This window comes from Pleurodeles waltl, chromosome 7 (assembly GCF_031143425.1).
Source record: "Pleurodeles waltl isolate 20211129_DDA chromosome 7, aPleWal1.hap1.20221129, whole genome shotgun sequence".
In the NCBI taxonomy this organism is placed as follows: Eukaryota; Metazoa; Chordata; class Amphibia; order Caudata; family Salamandridae; genus Pleurodeles; species Pleurodeles waltl.
The window spans coordinates 122,634,711-122,653,031 of NC_090446.1; the positions used below are offsets into that span (position 1 = coordinate 122,634,711).

At 41.3% G+C, this 18,321-nt stretch overlaps 1 protein-coding gene across 1 annotated transcript in view; it reads right to left on the reverse strand.

The window, feature by feature from the left end:
• PRPF6 (pre-mRNA processing factor 6) overlaps positions 1 to 18,321 on the reverse strand; it is a 594,778-nt gene that overhangs the window by 536,073 nt on the left and 40,384 nt on the right. Inside the window, exons 2-4 of the mRNA XM_069243240.1 lie at positions 5,607 to 5,772; positions 5,059 to 5,177; positions 3,667 to 3,745 (exon numbers count right to left, since the gene is read on the reverse strand). Of these exons, the coding sequence (XP_069099341.1) occupies positions 3,667 to 3,745; positions 5,059 to 5,177; positions 5,607 to 5,772 (364 nt within the window). The remainder of the gene's footprint in view (positions 1 to 3,666; positions 3,746 to 5,058; positions 5,178 to 5,606; positions 5,773 to 18,321) is intronic.

An 18,321-nucleotide genomic window follows, 5' to 3' on the forward strand; every position in this document is an offset into this window, starting at 1 on the left:
GGTTTTTCAGCTTAGCAGTCCTCTTCTTCTTAGGTTGCAGGAATCTAGTTTCCTAGGTTCTGGGAAGCCCCTAAATACTGAATTTAGGGGTGTGTTTAGGTTTGGGAGGGCAGTAGCCAATGGCTACTGTCCTTGAGGGTGGCTACACCCTCTTTGTGCCTCCTCCCTGAGGGGAGGGGGGCACATTCCTATCCATATTGGGGGAATCCTCCATCTGCAAGATGGAGGATTTCTAAAAGTCAGAATCACTTCAGCTCAGGGCACCTTAGGGGCTGTTCTGACTGGCCAGTGACTCCTCCTTGTTTTTCTCATTATCTCTCCTGGACTTGCTGCCAAAAGTGGGGGCTTTGTCCAGGGGCGGGCAGCTCCACTAGTTGGAGTGCCCTGGGGCATTGTAACACTAAGCCTGAGCCTTTGAGGCTCAATGCTAAGTGTTACAGTTCCTGCAGGGGGGAGGTGTGAAGCAACTCCACCGAGAGCAGGCTTTTGTTTCTGTCCTCCGAGAGCACAAAGGCCCTCACCACATGGGGTCAGAAACTCGTCTCTCAGCAGCAGGCTGGCACAGACCAGTCAGACTTACCTATGCCATAGGCAGTGTGAGGTTGGCATGGCACCCTGAGGGGAGTGCCATGTCGACTTAGTCCTTTTCTCCCCACCAGCACACACAAGCTGGCAAGCAGTGTGTCTGTGCTGAGTGAGGGGTCCCTAGGGTGGCATAAGACATGCTGCAGCCCTTAGAGACCTTCCTTGGCATCAGGGCCCTTAGTACCAGGGGTACCAGTTACAAGGGACTTACCTGGATGCCAGGGTTGTGCCAATTGTGGAGACAATGGTACATTTTAGGTGAAAGAACAGTGGTGCTGGGGCCTGGTTAGCAGGGTCCCAACGCACTTCTCAGTCAAGTCAACATCAGTATCAGGCAAAAAATGGGGGGTAATTGCAACAGGGAGCCATTTCTTTACATTTAGTGACAAGATGGAGAAATATTTCTCCATACAACTGCACATGTTCAGACCCAAAGACATATAGGCCCCATTAACAATGAGTGACAAGGATGCCCAGGTTTCTATAGATCAGAGATCTTCAATCTGTGGGTCACGACCCCCAGAGGGGCCGTGGACTCCCGGAAAGGGGGTCGCGCCTTCCCCCAGCCAATCGTAAAATGCTTCAGCTAAACTTTTATTGATTGAGTCTCCTGTGCTGTGACATGAAGCTGGACAGATAGCTAAAGAATCCTTTCTGCCAGGGCGCCTGCTTCCTGAATGAGATGCAAATGTGAGCAAATGTTAAAATATACAAAATGATTCTATCACTCAAAACTTTGTGATGACAAAACAAAGATTTGTTCTTTTTGAGTGCAAAGGGCAAAGAGTTAACAACTGGGCTGTGAAGTGTGTGCTTTTAATTGTAATTGTATATACATAGTTCTTAATTCCCCTGAGGGGGTGCTGACGGGACAGCTATTAAAAAAATCTACATTTTGGAAACACATATTTATCTTAAACCTTTGTTGTGCATTTTGTAGTGGCCTATCTTATACAGTGTGTAATGCAAATATAAAATAATGACTTACATTTTCACAGTGCTTTCTGTCACAGGCTGTGACCTTGTGGCACTAAAATCACTTTTATTGGCGCTCCGTCACAACAAGCCTCTCAGTCATACCTATGAGGTGACGCACAGCCACCCTAAGTGGCTTTGCATGGCCTCATAGATTTGGAGTAAGTCACAGCAGCGCAAGCCGCTGTGTTGCCTTACTCTGTGTCAAGGAGGCGTTCCATGGGTGTTGCTGTGGGAGTTCCTATGCAACACCCATGGATTTTGCCGCTGTCCAGGTTTTACAAAACAACGTAAACTGGAGCAGTGCCAAAACCTTACACAGACATAATGAGGAGAAATGTCTTTCTTTCTCCTACTTTTTTCCTCTTTCCATGGGTGTTGCACTCTCGAGCACACATGGGAAGAGGAAAACACCTCTCAGGATGCCCCTTCCTGCACAAAAACAATCCTGACCACGTTAGCGCAAGGTCGCAATTTGTGCGCCAGCGCAGGGGGTACGGACAGGATTGCACTGTATTTCCTAAACACAGTGCATTCTTACCCTTTTACATTTGGATAGGGCAGTGTAGCAAGAAGACTTGTGGCACTACCCCACGCTAATTCCTCATAAATGAGGACCTTTGTTTTTAGCCACACCCTTGACCACGTCCCAACACTCACTGACCTCTGGTTTGCTAAACACGGTTTCATATTATTTCCTCAACGTAAAAATGATTTGCAGGGGGAATTCGGGATGTTTATGATTGTCGATGATGAGGAGTACCAGGTTCTAAAACTTTTTGTCAGGAGGGGGGTCCTTATACCTAAAATGTTTTGAGAGCGGGTCCCGGCATCAAAACGTTTGAAGACCTCTGCTATAGATGATAGTAAAAGCTATAGTTGCAACTCCCTCATCACACCATAATTCAAATGGTAGTGGGCTATGGAGGGTGTTAAGGTCACATACTTTGAACCAGGCTTGCTCCCGGGAAGACCTGTGGGAATTATCTTTGAAGGAATTTGTTATAATACTATAATAATGTACTGCTCATAATCACCTTTCTTTCCCTTTATATTACCCTTTCTAAAGGACACAAAGCAAGGAATTCCACTTTTATACAGGGTTCTATAATGTAAAGCTAGGTGTCTAGATGTATTTGTTTTACTTGTGACAATGCAAATTTGGAAATTGTATAGTTCAGTAAATTGACAAAATAGAACATTCACACAAACAATCCAAGACAAGAAAGAGGTTAAGGAATGTATTGATTATGCTTAATTTTGTGAGCAAGGCACATTTTGATAATTTGCAGCTTTTTTTATTTTTTTTACCAGAAATACTTATGTGTAACCATAAGAAAAATCCATAAAAATAGAGAGTGGCTAGATGTTTAAGGAAAAGCCACATATTTAAGTTTAAAAGTTTAGATTTCAGCATGAGAGAGAAAGAGGAGAGGTACGGTAAATACTAAGAGAAAAGTTATTTGAATATAGGGGCAATCATCTGAAGGAAGCAGATAGATAAAGAAGAACAAGGAAGTAGAGATGTGAGCAAAAATTAAAAGGGTAGCATGAGAGAGAAGCAGAGAGAGGATCAAGGCAATGGGGGCACCTGTTAATGGAAATGGTCATTTTTTTTGGCTGGAGATGCTCTGTTCTCTCAACCTATTGGTAGGTATTACTTTGGCTCCAGAGCGGAGATATTTGCATGCAAAAGTCACCATGACCAGAGCCATTCCCTGCCAGTCTTGTACTCTGGCACATGCTTCATGATAATTCAAAAAGGAAGCTTTGAGACAAACTGCATGCTAAATATTCACACCTTGCATTAAGTCTGTGGGGAAGGTACCTTACCTAGCATTCCAGCTTCTCAGATATAACTCCTACATAGGAAATCACAATAGTAGAGGGCAAAAGCAAACCTGCCCAGATGAACTGGTCAGAAAAATGTCTGGCAAGAGTTAACCTAGAATATGATGTAGAGAAATTGCAAGAGATCATGTCAAGCCAGTGGAGGCTGCAGGGAGTGGACATGACTAAACGATTGTTGATCAGATAGACAGAGTTCTGAAGATTGAAGTGTGCAGTACTGAAGGCACGGGTTGTGCACAATCACTCACTCCTTACCTTTAAATCCGAAAACTGCTGCTGGATTTTCGGTCGTTCCATACGGTATTTCTCAATCTCCTCTTTCTCCCTCTGCTCTCTAAAAGAAAATGGAATGGTCATGTTTCTCAAAGCAGAATGTGATCTGCACAAGGGAACCACCTGGACAGAAAGAACACTGCACACTTTTGTAATTTGCACCTAGCACAGCTTCTTAAACTATGTACCAGGACCCTTGTGGTCTGCAACACATATGAGACGGCCCGCGACTTCTTAGAAAATTAAATTAAATTAACAAATGACTCAAGTGCATATAAATAAAGCCTCAATAAGTAAAATCATATATATTTTTTTTTAATGTGAACAAAATTGGAACTGGGGGCTAAAAATGAATGTTGGTATCCTAAGATTGATTGACGGGGCCAGTCCAAGTGCTTCAAACAGAATATAATATAGATGATGGGTGACCTCAATTGAATTTAGAAAAGTTCCAACTTTTCCATTATTATTGTGGGGGGAGGTGTGTGTGTGTGTTTTTAAATAAAATATTTCATAATTTGTGTATTTGTTTGATGAATGCTTGTTTCCATGATTTTGTGAATTGTTTCACGGTTCAAATCATTGAAGGTTCCTGGATTCCAATAATGACTCAGTGAGAGTTCCCGGATTCTAGTAATGATTAAGTGGAGGTCCACACAAGTCAAAAGGTTTAGAATCACTGATGTAGGTTATTCCGCAGGACTTTGCAACTCCTTTGGAAGACAAGGCATTGAAAGTGAGGATGCCGTTTCACCACGCTTTCTGTGATTCGATATTTCCCCCATCAAATTCTTTTGAATTAACTGAAATGGTTTGTATTTGACTAAATATATATCTTTCAACATGGGTAAGCAGAACATCTATTCTTTACTTTCCAGTGAGTTTTAGTTCCCAAGTAGGTGAGATTTATTTGTTAGACACTGACCCATACTAGCCAAGGCGTCACTGGCTCTCTCCACAGTTTCACTTGCATGCTTCTGTGACAAGCTATTACATTCCACTGAAAGACAACTGGACGCTGCAGAAAGCAACAAGGCAGTAATATAAGAGAACTCAAGTTCCCAAACCTTCCTGTAACCCAACAACTACCAGAGCACTTTAAGCAATGTTAAGTTTATGACATTTAACAGGAAAGCAATGGTGTTTCTAAGCCATAAAGTTACAAATGGAGGCACATTTAAAACGTGTGTCGTTCTCAAACACAGCTTAGTTTAGCTGCATCATTATGTTAGCTTTTCAGTTCACCAACTTAAGGAAGCTATATTCTGTTACCACAAACAATCTAACCACCTGTTACAATCTCAGAGTGATCTAAGATGTAGCTGAAATGAATGTTGATGGAAACCTTGGAACAGGATTTGTAAATTATCAAACCTTCGCTCCTTTCTTCTTTCATCCATTCGCTTGTCCAGGGCTGCGTATATCGCATCTGCTTCTTCGTCATCCTTTTCATACGGTCCACTCGAGAACAGACTGCCGGCATAGCCATTAAACTGAGAAGAAACCATAACCATGAATTGAGCTTAGGTCCCACAGTCACAAATAGTCCTCAAGTCTTTATAAAATGTCGAAACCACTCTGACCACTAACCATGGAAAACAGTTATTTATGCACACCTATAGTCATTGGTGAGCTTTGCTCTTCTTACTTCTCTAAGGAAACACTGAGTGATAAGCGTTCACACTGTAAGAACCACCCTGTAGCCAGAAGCCTAATACCTTGTCAATATTTCCTATTTCACATGTAAAAGAAACGTAAAAGAAGCTACATCACTTTGTGTACGGCTAGCGGTATTAAGCAAACTATTGAAGAGTTTTCCCTATCAGAAAGGGACATAAATCAGGGAAAGGAGGAACTTCAAGCATTTTCCTCCCAAAGAAGCTTTTAAGTGCCAGTTACATTACACATCGTTTCAGAGTTACCTCATCATAATTAGTGTCATTGAGATCTTCATCATCATCGTCTGCCTGGTTTTTCTTCATCTGGTCACCAACAGTCCTCTTCCCGGGTGGAGCATGGCGATCATCCACAGGGTCATTAGCATCTCGAGCAGGACCAATATCAGACCGTGTGGTAAAGCCAGTCGCACTGAAAGTCAAGATGGAAAGAAGGATTACTATTTGTGTTGCAGGGATATAGTTCCTTTGAGGACTTACAAAGAAAGGAGGCATTTTATGGCACAGATGCTTCAGACTCAGAGCAGACTGCTTCCGTACGGCGTGCCTGTGGAACCACTTCTGGAGCACTCCTGCACAATGGAATTTTTTTTGTAGATCAGATGTGCCTTTGGTGACCCTTCTCCCCACTTCATAAACTCTTACATGCATTAACTGGTTTCAGAGTCATACGATGCATTGGTAAAGCCAAGAGGTCTCACTTTTGGGATCTACTGGATTCAGCAATGGTTTTAACTATGCCAGGAAGCATCCCTGATGCTGTGCAGCAATGTCTTTAAAAATGAAAAGAAAAAAAAGCCTATGTGGCCAGCTGCATCATATTGTAGGCACTTGGACATGCCTACAAAAGACACAAGTACTTTTTTAATGTTTTTTGTTGATTTGCATTGGATCGATACACAAAAAGGAAAAAAAGCAGTGTGGGGGTATGCAGAATCAAGGAAGGTTAGGGAACCAAAACATAGGACACAAGTGGGAGATTCTAACAGAGTGTGTGTGTGTGTGTGTGTGGGGGTGTATGTGTCTCTTTCTCTCTCTCTCTCAAATGGATGATGCACTGGGAAAACTACACAAGGGCAATACGGAGGAGGGTGGGGGAGAAACACATGAGCGGGAAATCAGGAGCACAAGCAAGCTCAGCGGAGGAGAAGAAGATAAGGGCAATAGGTGGGAAACACAGGCGCTTTTGCTGCATGCTTAAACAAAAAGAGAAAGTGAGAGTGTGCAAGAGAAGCCATGGAAGGACACAAGTAATGCATCTATGTTCAAGGGGAAAGACCAACTCAAAAAGAGGATAGAAAACCCACACACGCCAACAAATAAGAAGCAAGCAAATGAGGCTGATAATGGAGCCAAAAAAAGCAAGCAATGGGAAAGCTCTAAACTCACTGTAAACTACTAATACATCTCGCACCAGGTAGCACGTGCGCTGTCTAATAGGTCTAACTAACAAAAAACACAACAGCACCCATTTCTAAAATAATCAAACACAAAAGAAGACCAAGCATCCAGAAAAAAAAAATCAAACTCTGCTACTATAATGTACAAATATTAAAATAAATAACATTGGAAAATCAACTGTCACTAACTTTAAAAAACAATCCTCATCAGTCTGCTATCGAAAATCATCTTGAGATCCTGGTAACGTGTTCTAAACTCTGCATATTAGAAACGGCTTACTATTGGTACCTGTGTTGCTTTAACATCACACTCAAACCAACTGCAATCTGCACCTAACCACTGCCAGGTGCTTTTCTGGAGAGGTCCTCCTAGTGGAGTGGATTATCCTATCTATGCCGCACCTTGTAGGCAAAAATGTTGTGTTTTTCAACCTTGTTTACTTCCTCAAAATCCAGCCATTCCCCTTGTGTTACAACACCGACTGTACTGACCTTTCGTTTTCCAAAATTCAATGAACAAAAAGGATTTTTTTTGTGTTCAATGTCTATGATTCCTGTTGCTTCCCCACTCTACCATATTCACAGTTGGCATCCATATTTAGCTTTCTGTCCACAGAGCAACTCTTATCTCTTTTCTGCTATGCAGCAATTTGCCCCCAGGCAGGCCAAGTCAAGTACAATATTTCTTTTTAAACTTCACATTTACATTTTCTGACTAATCTCTCCTATAAATTGACTCCAAGGTTGGCCGCTCAATTACTGTTACAACAAAAACCGCAATTGCCAGCCTTGCCTCCTTGTAGTAAATCTAAAGCAGTTGTTTATTCCTCCACTGAAAAAACACCCAAAAGCTGAAAAACATTCTGAAACATGCATGTTATCCTCACCTTACTCAGATCCATAACCCACAAAGCAGATTTACATCAAAGCAACTTACATTACAATGATGAAAGGAAAGATCCAAGGATGTAAAAGGTTCAAATGTAATTGTTAAAAAAATATATATATATATATATTTTTTAATTGAGCTGCATTTTGTGGCCCTAAATCGAGCTGAAATTAGAAAGAATCAGTAAATTGCCTCATAACAGGTCTTAGAGCCGAAGCCTTAGCGCAGAACACATATTCTTGTGTTCAACAGAAAAACAGGCGAAGTCCTTCCCAAATATCTCTTTACTCCTAGTACACAGAACGTTTAAATGAAATCATAGTTCAGGAAAGTGAAGGTGGGTTGTTGATACTTTGCAGGAAAAGGGCATGGTGGCTCTTTAGTTTATTTGAAAATGTGACTGGTTGAGTTAATAAGATTTCAAATTCAGACAGACTAGCTCGAATCTCAATGAACAAACAGCTTAAATCCAATTGGAGGACACTATATTCATGCAGACAAAATAAGTTTATATTTAAGAAAAGAACAGATGCAGACAAATATGCTTAGAAGTGCATTCGTACGAGAGGAACTGTAGTGTGCATTAGCGATTCCTAAACATTTTCGAACCAATACCCAATTTTTGAAGTAACAAACATTCGCACCCCACTTAGATTTAATAGACATGAGGCAAACAGCAATTGTTTGTAAGTGTCACAAACTTGACCATACTGTCGATATTGGACTGTGACCAAGATATTGATCTGCAAATAAAAGTGGCTGCGCTGAAGTCTGGAACTGGAATACATTTCAGAGTGGGGCGCTGGCATGTGGCATCTGGTCACTAAAATCACAAGGCTTCTAAAAAGCCTTGGTGTTGGTACCAGTGATTTTAGCTAATTTGATAAACCCATTCAGTAGCAGAGTATGGGCTAATGGCCCATATACATTTTTGCGTTAAAATGATAACCCATGTGTGTATTAGTACAAGCACAGCCCGAGGGCACTGGAGCACTTTACATGAGCACCAGATTACATTCCACAGGGTCAGGTTCTTTTTATTCTCAGCACAAGAATATAAGTGATTAGCCCATAATCATAGAACGGTGTGCAACGGCAGCCCTCGAACCCGGTTCCCCAAATCTAAATTCAGCAGCTCTTGAACAAACCACATCCATATTTCAGAATTTAAGTGTTAAAGTCAATCACAAGTGGTATGGTTGTGTGTGTGATCATGTACAATGAGCGCATTCTTTGTTGTAATAGCTTTGTGAACTACAAAAACAGCAGTAACAAATACTGGAAGGTTCACTTAGAGTCTTGCTTGGGAATACGTGCAAGCGTTTGTTAAAAAAACTGTACTTAGGGGCATTCTTCACCATATTTGCACTAGTATACAAGCAGGACTAATCATTTAAAATATTACTAACATTTAGACTTTTGTGACCCAGCAAAAACCAGCTCATGACCCACAGTTTGGGAGATGCTGGTCTAAAGTAACGCTGTAACAAAACTGACTTGTGTCTAAGAAAAACAAATTAATACATGGAAGGAAAGACACATGTAGGCATACATGGCCATGCACATACACAAAACAATTGAAGAAAAAAAATCTTTGGTTCAGTATGGTGTTGTGGGATTGACTCTCGTGGTCTAAGATGTCCAAGAAACATACTAGTGATGAGGAATCTGACTTCATTAACACAAATACACATACAAGGTAAATAAATTGCCAAGTGGAATGCATTAGCAACTAGGGTATCCCTAGATGTTATTATAGCATAAGGTGTTACCAATACCTCCTAATATTCTCTGGCAACCGCACTGTTTACATGAACATTATGATGGGGTAGCTTTGAAAATTCACTATAGAGGGTAATAAAACCCACACTCCTCTTAGGTTTGTCTGTTCCTCAGAGACAACAAGTTTATTTCTCCATGTGACTGAACATCACAGATTAACAAATAAATTTGCAAATGGAAATGGATAATGTCCATAACCCACAAAACTGGACAGTAGCCATCTAAGGGACATGCAATGGGATGCAATAATTCTAGAACTACATGAAAAAAATTAGAACACAGATAATATCAACACACAGACAGTAACATCTGGAGGACCACCACTTCACACCAAATGGACACAAAATAGAAGAGGTGTCAAAAACAAAAGTTACACGAATGTGATACCATATCCATAAACCGCAAATGTTTACTCCCTCATGATGCCCCACCTAATCAACTCTGCTGTTTACAACCAGGCTTTGTGGATAATTCATGACATCACCAGGCTTAAAGGGTAAAGGTTTTTACTTATAGAACTACTTTTTCTCCATGGCTGTTCCCTCTGAATTCATAAAGGTAGAATTATATCCACACTACAATGAGATCCCATTACGCATTTCAACAAACAATGTTTTCCAGAAAAACATGTCCAGTTAAGACAACGTTTACCGTTTTTCAATATACAATTTACCAAACTGAAACAGAATCACATTTTGATAAAAACAGCATTACATACTAAAAAACAAAATGCAAGAAATGAAGTCCTAATACTTAGTAGTGCTGGAAAAATGTGTCCCTGCCACTTTAAGAATTCCAGAAGGCCACACTATCCCATCATGCCCAGAGAGAGGCAGTCCATTTCTGAAGCGCAGAGAAAACTGCAACAGGGTGCCCAAATTCAAACCTGTGGCTCCGGAAAGTGGTGACAAAGGTGATGCTTTTAATAATTAATAAAGAGAATACTTGTGGTAAAGGACTAAACTACTTTCCTTCTTGACCATGGGATTTTCCTCAATGTTCATAATTAACCCAACACCAAGCAGAATCAGGATTTAACACCTAATGAAACAAGCTACGAAGAGAAACCAGACATAATAGAGTGCCTGGCTTTGAGTGAGAGTCCAAAACCTGACTTTGCAAACAGCTGGCCTTCTACTAGCAGCCCTAAAAATGTCAGGAATGGGGCATTTTAACATCAGTGGCTGCCTTTTCCCCTGAAGAACGTGTGTTAGGTGTACCAGGTAGTGGTCTATAAGCTTTCCTCTTACAAGTAACTATACAGGAGACAATCCATCTAGCAGTAGTCTGCTCCGCACAGCCCCATAATTTACAAAAAAACATTTTAGCTTCAGGAATATATTTAGTTCTTTCTAAAAAATTATGTAAAACCCTCAGACCATAAAGACTGTGCAATGAACTCTGACAGAGCTGAGCGATTTATGACAAAAGGCCGCAAAAGAAAGGCTTAGTTTATAAGAAAATCTGAAACTACTTTAGAAAGACAAGACGGGAGAGTATGTAACAAAACTTTATTTTGACTGACAACCATGCAAGGCTCTTCAGTATGGAGAGCTTAAAGCTCGCTCATGCTTCTTGAGAAAGTAGTGGCTATAAGTAAACAAACGTGCAAAGAAAATAATAATACAACTGAGCCCTGTGCAGTGGCCCCTCTTAATTTGAAAGCATATTGAACTCTAAGGAGGAGATTGTTTCCTAACTGAGGGAAATACTTTCCTCAAGCCTTCTAAGAAATCCTTAATCACTTGGATTGTGAAGAATGAGGTCCCAGATAGAGACGTATGGTAAGGAGTGAAGGCAGCCAAATGACCTCAGATACAGAAAATTTATCTAGGAAATGAATGTAATACTTTTTCATTCTGGTGTATTCTCAGGTCTACCTTTCTTCTGATGCACAATAAGCAGAGCCTTGAATGTGTATGAAGACATCATCGGAGGGCGTTTTGCTACCTTTAGGATAACCATGAAATCATTGTGTAGCTTCATGTGTCTATATTGCAAGACCTCTGGAGCCAAGCTGCAAAGTTCAGTGACTGAAGGCTGGGGTGAAGAATCTTGTTAACATCCGGAAGAGGGCTGTATGACAGAACAATAAATTCTGTTGCAACACATACTTTTACCACACGTGTTACACCGCGAATGCCATTACCCTGCATTACCTTAACCAAGCATATCTAACAATGAATATGCATTTACCTCACACGCTTTTACAAAGCATTTCGTTGTAAAAGAATGTATGGTAAATGCATATACGTGGTTAACGATTTCCCTGGCTCATGCTCTGGACACTAAAAATGGACCTCAATGCCCCCTCCCCCACCCACAGCCCTTTAAAAAAAAAAATAGCAACCCCTGCCCTGGACCCTAAAGCTGCCCCCCCTAAATCCTAAAGTTGAACCCCCAAGCCCTAAAACCTGACCCCAGAGCGACCCCCTTCCCCAACCTTAAAGCCATACACCTACCAGTCCCTAAAGCCACCCCCCAAAGCCCCCGACCCCAACCCTTTTTAAAAAAACAAATACTCGCCCCCAAGTCCTAACATCGCCCACCCCGACACTAAACCTATAACCCCCAAGCCCTAAAACAGGACCCCAGCCCAAACACCTTCGCCCCATGACTCCCCGTGCCCTATACTAAAGCCTAACCCCCCCTTAAACCTAAACCCCCCAATCCCCTTATCTCATTCTCCCCACCACGAGGCAGCTCTCCAGGCAGGTTATAAAGAGGACACGGAGAGGTTGTTCTGTTTCCTCTAACAACGCTGACATCCTTTTCCGTGCCTTTACCACACATTTGTCCTAATCACCACAACCACGCATATGCCCTTACCATGCGTGCCTTTACAACTTAATTCATTGTAAAGGCATGCTTGGTTAAGGCATATCATTCGAAAATAAATACGTGGTTAAGGCTATGCGTGGTAAAGGTGTATGCATTGTAACACATGCGTGGTTCAGGCTCTGCGTAGTTACAGACGTGTGGTTATGGCAGTTTCCCCCTGGAGAGCAGATCTAGTTTGATCAGAAAGTTCTTATGTGGAAGCAGAAGCAATGGGAAAAAGGCTGGATACCATCACTGCCGCAGTCAAACTAGAACAATCAAAATCATCTTGGAGTTGATGTGCCTGAATCGGACAATCACACCATCTGTTCTTTTTGCTTTTGTCGACCTAAGTGGGAAGGGTGTGCCCAAATGTGGGTCCTATGCTCACCGTGCCACTGGATTCAAGCTAGCCTGGCTGATGAGGGGAGGATACCCCGAAACTAGTCCCAGGATGCTTGTTTCTGGTCCAGGGAGGGCCTGGCCTGACAGTTCGGGCTGGACTGTTCCCATAGAGAGATGGGTCATGACTGATTTGCACATGGCTGTGCGCAAATTGGGGTGGTGTGGTGAGCAACAAAAAAATAATGGATTAAACAATGATCTGTGACTGGGGGTGAATGTTTGATTTGTTCCACATCCATCTATCATCTGTTTTTTTTTTTTTTATTGGCTTTTGTCACCCTAAGTGGGAAGGGTATGCAAAGAAGTGAGTCCTGTGCTTACTGCGCCACTGGATTCAAGTTAGCCTAGCTGAGGAGGGGCAATACCTGGAACCCAGTCCCATGATTCGTGTTTCCAGTCCAGGGAGGACCTGGCCTGGCAGTTCGGGCTGGACTGTTCCCATGGGTCACAGTGTCAAGAATGATTTGCATATGGCTGGGTCTAAACTTGGGTGATGTTGTGAGCAAAACAACTGATGGCTCAAACTTAGATCTGTGACTAGGGGTGAATGTTTGATTTGTTCTGCATTCCATCCATCATCTGTTCTTTTTGCTCTTGTTTCCCTAAGAGGGAAGGGTATGCCCAGACATGGGTCCTGTGCTCACTGTGCCACTAGATTCAAGCTAGCCTGCCTGAGGAGGGTTGATACCGTGAAACCGGTCCTAGGATGCTTGTTTCCGGCCAGGGAGGACATGGCTTTGCAGTGCGGGCTGGACTGCTCCCAGGGGGAGCAGGGTCAAGACTGATTTGCATATGGGCTGGGTCCAAACTTGGGTGGCATGGTGAGCAGAATCACAGATGGAGTAAACCCAGATCTGTGACTGGGGGTAAATGTTTGATTTGTTCCGCATTAAGTCCATCATCTGTTCTTTTTACTTTGGTTTCCATACACAGAGTAACTTTACATGCCACTGGATTAGGCCAATGTGAGAAACAGAACGGGCTACTTTTTAGCACCCAAACAGAGCGGTAGGAAATAAAGACACAATACACACTCTCTGCCGCCATCTAGCAGCTGTGCATCCTTTATAACCTTTTACCATGCAGTGTGACAGTAGGTTACCCCCACCCACTGAGGTCTGAAACGGTGGGGTAACAAATGGAGTCACTGTTTCATGGATGTTTTCACTGTGGCAGATAAAGGCTTCTGATCATTCCTTCTGCCTCAGGAAGACTTCTGATGTGGAACCGACTGAGTTTGCTGTTGTTTCTGCTCCTGTAGCTGTCATTTCTATAACAGGATATATTAAACATTACTTGGTCATGCCATAGCCTGAAAGCTGAACATTCAGAAAACTCTTCCTTCTTTTCCAACCAAACTGCACTTAGGGTTTGTGCTTCAGTTTTCATTTTTTAAATTTCTTCATCAGCTTGTGGCCCAAACAATGAAGATCTATTAAATGAAACCTCCAACATCTTCTGCTTTGCTTGAGGTGTCAGAGGATTGCGTCAGACATCAAAGGTGTCTGATGGATTTTTCATGGTTGATGTCAGCGGTGGCAAGGTTGGATATATCCTTCACCACATCGATAAGTCTGTCAGAAAAGGGCATGCCATATTTAATAATTTCCTGAAAGTCTTCTCTTTTGTATCCTGGAAGATGCACCATGAACTGGTCGAACAAACCTCACAAGGATCGATCATACAGACCAATGAGGGCAGAAGAACCTGTATCCCTGACAATCGCAGTAGATGTCTGCAACTCCCTCTGCCCAATACAAATTCCCTACTCTTTTTTTTCTCTGGGGGACTGGCCAACATATTCAATATTTTATTCACAGCTGCAATCACCAAAGAGTGTGCCACAGTATAGTAGAATATTTGATCAATGTCTATGGGCAAATTTTCATTTTCAACCATCTTTTACTGGACGAAGTGAGCAGGTGTTAACAAAGGTGTCCACCATCGGTTCCATAAGTGCAGGTAGTAGAGGAACTATAGAGCAAGCTTACCACTTTTTTGAATAGTTTCAAAAACAGCTGAGATTTGCATCTCGGCTGTTAAAAGATTCAATCTTAAACTTCCTTGCTGCTCTATTGGACGGGTTACGAAGAGATGAGATTGTCTATGGGTGAATATTCAATGGAGCAGATTCAGACATTGGTAAAAAGAAAAAAGCATTACAATCTGCAGGGGAGATAGAGCCAGAAACTAAGTCAGTATTGTTATGCCTGTGCCTTCGGACTCTTTTTTTGGATAAGGAGACTCACTTGTGGTGTTGGAAGGATCCACAAAGAGATCAGAGTCCTCATCTGTGTCTTTTGTGCAACCTTACAGGCAACTCACCTCTGCTTGGAAAGCAGACTGAAACATGAGTTATATTAAAAATATCTTTGGACTTTGTGATCATAGTTAGAGCTTGTATTGTACTGTTTTAGGTGCTCTAGGAGCCAAAGGAAGAAGTATGTTTAGGTTTGGTACAGCAGGTGAATGGCAAGAATGAGCCCTTTGCATCGCTGCAACTGCTGCAGGAGGTTGCACTGCACTTTCCTTAAGGTCAGATTTGGTATCAACTGCCCTATCCCTCTCAGGTTGTGGATAATCTGGAGGTAGCAGAATTATTCCCTGTGTTATGAGCTAATATCAATCCAGCTTTCATAGAAGGTGCAAACCTCTTACAGAAAACCTTCCATTGTTGGTCCATCTCTCGACAATGGGAAATACTTTATAAAAACAGAATATTCAGAAGTTCTCAACATTGAAACCTTAGGCTGCCTTGACATCAAGCATCTTAGCAGAGGTGTCACAAGATATTGATGGGGGGGGGGGGGGGGGGGGGGGTACAGTTTTTGTCACCTCAAATGCAGATGGGGATGCTACAGAAGTCCTCTTCCCAATTATGCCTCTTCTTGCCCAAAACTGAACCCAACCCGCTGTGCTGCAACCACCTGTATTAGTTTTCATCAAATGTTGCACCCTTTGTTGGAACTAGTGTCAGGAAGACATACCACACACAAATCTAAGTTGTTTTTGCAGACAATTCAAACGGCAAGCTGGACCTTTATGGATAATCGCAAGCACAGCAGTCGAAAGACATGAAGGGGGGATAATTTATGGGAAAAGCAGCAAAAACTGCTAGGATTCCGGATGAAAATGGAAACAAAAGGAAAGCAACGGTTAAAGTCGTCGAATGATAGCCGAGACCCACTCCAACCATAACTGGTGTTCCTGGCCAAAAATAACAGTGAAAAAAGATAGAAAGTATTTATGATTTTTATCACAGGGCTGAAAAAACAATAACTGCCTGTCTCCCTGTTTCCCCATGATGAGCTAGGGCAGCCCTGCTTAGTTAATCATTACGACACCATTTCCTGCTTTTTGTTTTTTACTGTGTAATAGTATGTACTATTTAAGCCAAATGTGATTTTGTATCAAACTATTGCAATATTTTTTATTATAAGTACATTTTGCCTAATTAAGCATGTTTTTCTGGAAAAACATTTGGCTGGGGTGTGCCTGAAATCTCACTCCCACACAACTAAATAGTTAATTAATTTACATACTAGGTAGAAACGTGTGTTGCCATTATACATCTTGCACTAACACCCAACAGAAGATATCAGACGGACCACCCACCACACAGGGCTCGAAAAATCTACTGGACCACTCCCTAATATGGCAAGTTTTATTTTAGGAGGTCAAGCTATTTTTAGACTCCACTTGACCCTTCTGGCTTGTGGAAAAAGAATAGGTGTTCTGTTCAGTCAGAAACTGGATTAGCAATTAAGCTGCATTTAAATATTATTCTTGTCACATATGCTCTGTGTTCAGAGACAGAGGTCAAAACTCAGTTTGTTCTCTTGCAGTGCAAATAATTTTCCTTGTGACTGCAGAGGTCCGAGATTTTGTAAGGTGAACTGTCTGACCTATGTGAAATGAAAGGCTGTTGGTATCAGGTTTTTCCTTGGTTTATATAACTAAGTCAACTTTACAAACATTTCAAAATATATTTCAGTAGTTGTGAAAGACCATTTTTTGTACTTCTGTGTGATATAAAATATTTTAATAGGATGAAAAAAAAGTCAGAACACTTTACTTGGTGATGTGCAAATTATAAATGTTTTCTGAAACCCAATGTTCACAGATTATTGTAAATACACTATATAGTTTATCAGTAAAGCTGCATGTTAGTGGGAAGGTTTTTGGATATTTCTTGGAAATTTACTGTCTGTAAATGACGGTGCGCTAAAACATCATGCTTTAGTAATATATTGATTAAAAGTGAATGTTTAAACACATTGAGAAACAATCCTGCTTGATGGCATAGCTATTAGTAAACTAAGAGGCAAGTCATGAATGGATCATGTGTACCCTATATGTGGGCTAGATTTATTATACATGGAGCAAACGTTTAGTGTATTTAATCACACAAAAGAGGTTATTTTTACAGCAGAAATGCTGAATTCATATATTTGAAGGTACACTCACATGTAATGATGAAGAAAAAGCTGACTGTAAAATACAATATTTGCCTAGGATCACACAATTTGAGACCCGTTTCCAGGTCAAGTTCATTACAGTTAGGGCAAGTAGATTATTCAAGCTACTCGACCTGCAGGTCTAGTAACACTTTTATGATTTTTCAAGGCGCGCGCGCGGCACACACACACAAGTTTTACCCTTTCTGAATATCTAAAAAATTCCCATGGCGATAATATTCCCACATTGCTAGGATCCCTATAAACTGTGACAACATATTTTCAAATCACCTATCCACTTTAGGGAGGGTTTTCATCAGATAGCCATACACCTTGTGTATAAAGGCCTTCAAACTCTGTTGACCCCCAATCGAATACCACTCAGCAGCTTTTGAAGTATTCAAATATGGGGTTTGTTGCACTATATATGTATTTGTTGGAGATGAAGATGGCAAGTCCAAGTCCTTCTATACCAATATTTTTTAGGAAAGCACTCAGCCTACTACTGAGTTTGTCAAAACACTTGAACCTGGACAGTGCACATGGCAGAACCATCTTAAGGATTTTTGGACTCTAACCATAGACATATTTTGGGGTCTCCCCAATGATTTAGAGGTAAATAGCACTAGAAACAACATGTCTTTATGACCTTTTGGTCAAACACAACTCGTTCAGCCCATATACTATTATCTAGGAACCCACTATCATTGGCCACTCCAAAGCACATGTCTCTCCAAACCTGAGACCACCACCATTTAGCCAATCTGCATCTGATTTCTCCAAATCCTTCAATCACAAAACTCATGCATATATCACGCATCATCTAGTCTGAACATATTTTGTTATTAGACTTAAAACTCTAAGGCAATTTCCATAGAGTTGCAGTGATGGATTATTACCAGTTTTCTACTTTTACTAATGTGGTGACATTGTGAAAAGCCAATAGGTCTGCCTTATTGATAAAAACATCCCCACATATTATATTGTGTCTAGTATAAGTAGAGAGTATTGTGATTATAGGATGCAGGACACGAGGGGTGTTACCTGCTATGAGTGTGTCACTAAAGCTGCATTCATCTAACAGACTGTACATATTTGAAATTCAATGTATAGTATTTAGTGGGTTTAATAAAGTACTTTTCCTTTTTAAAGGAAAAGTCAGTGACTCAACATTAATTTATCAAGTGTTGTTTTTGCGTACCAGTGAA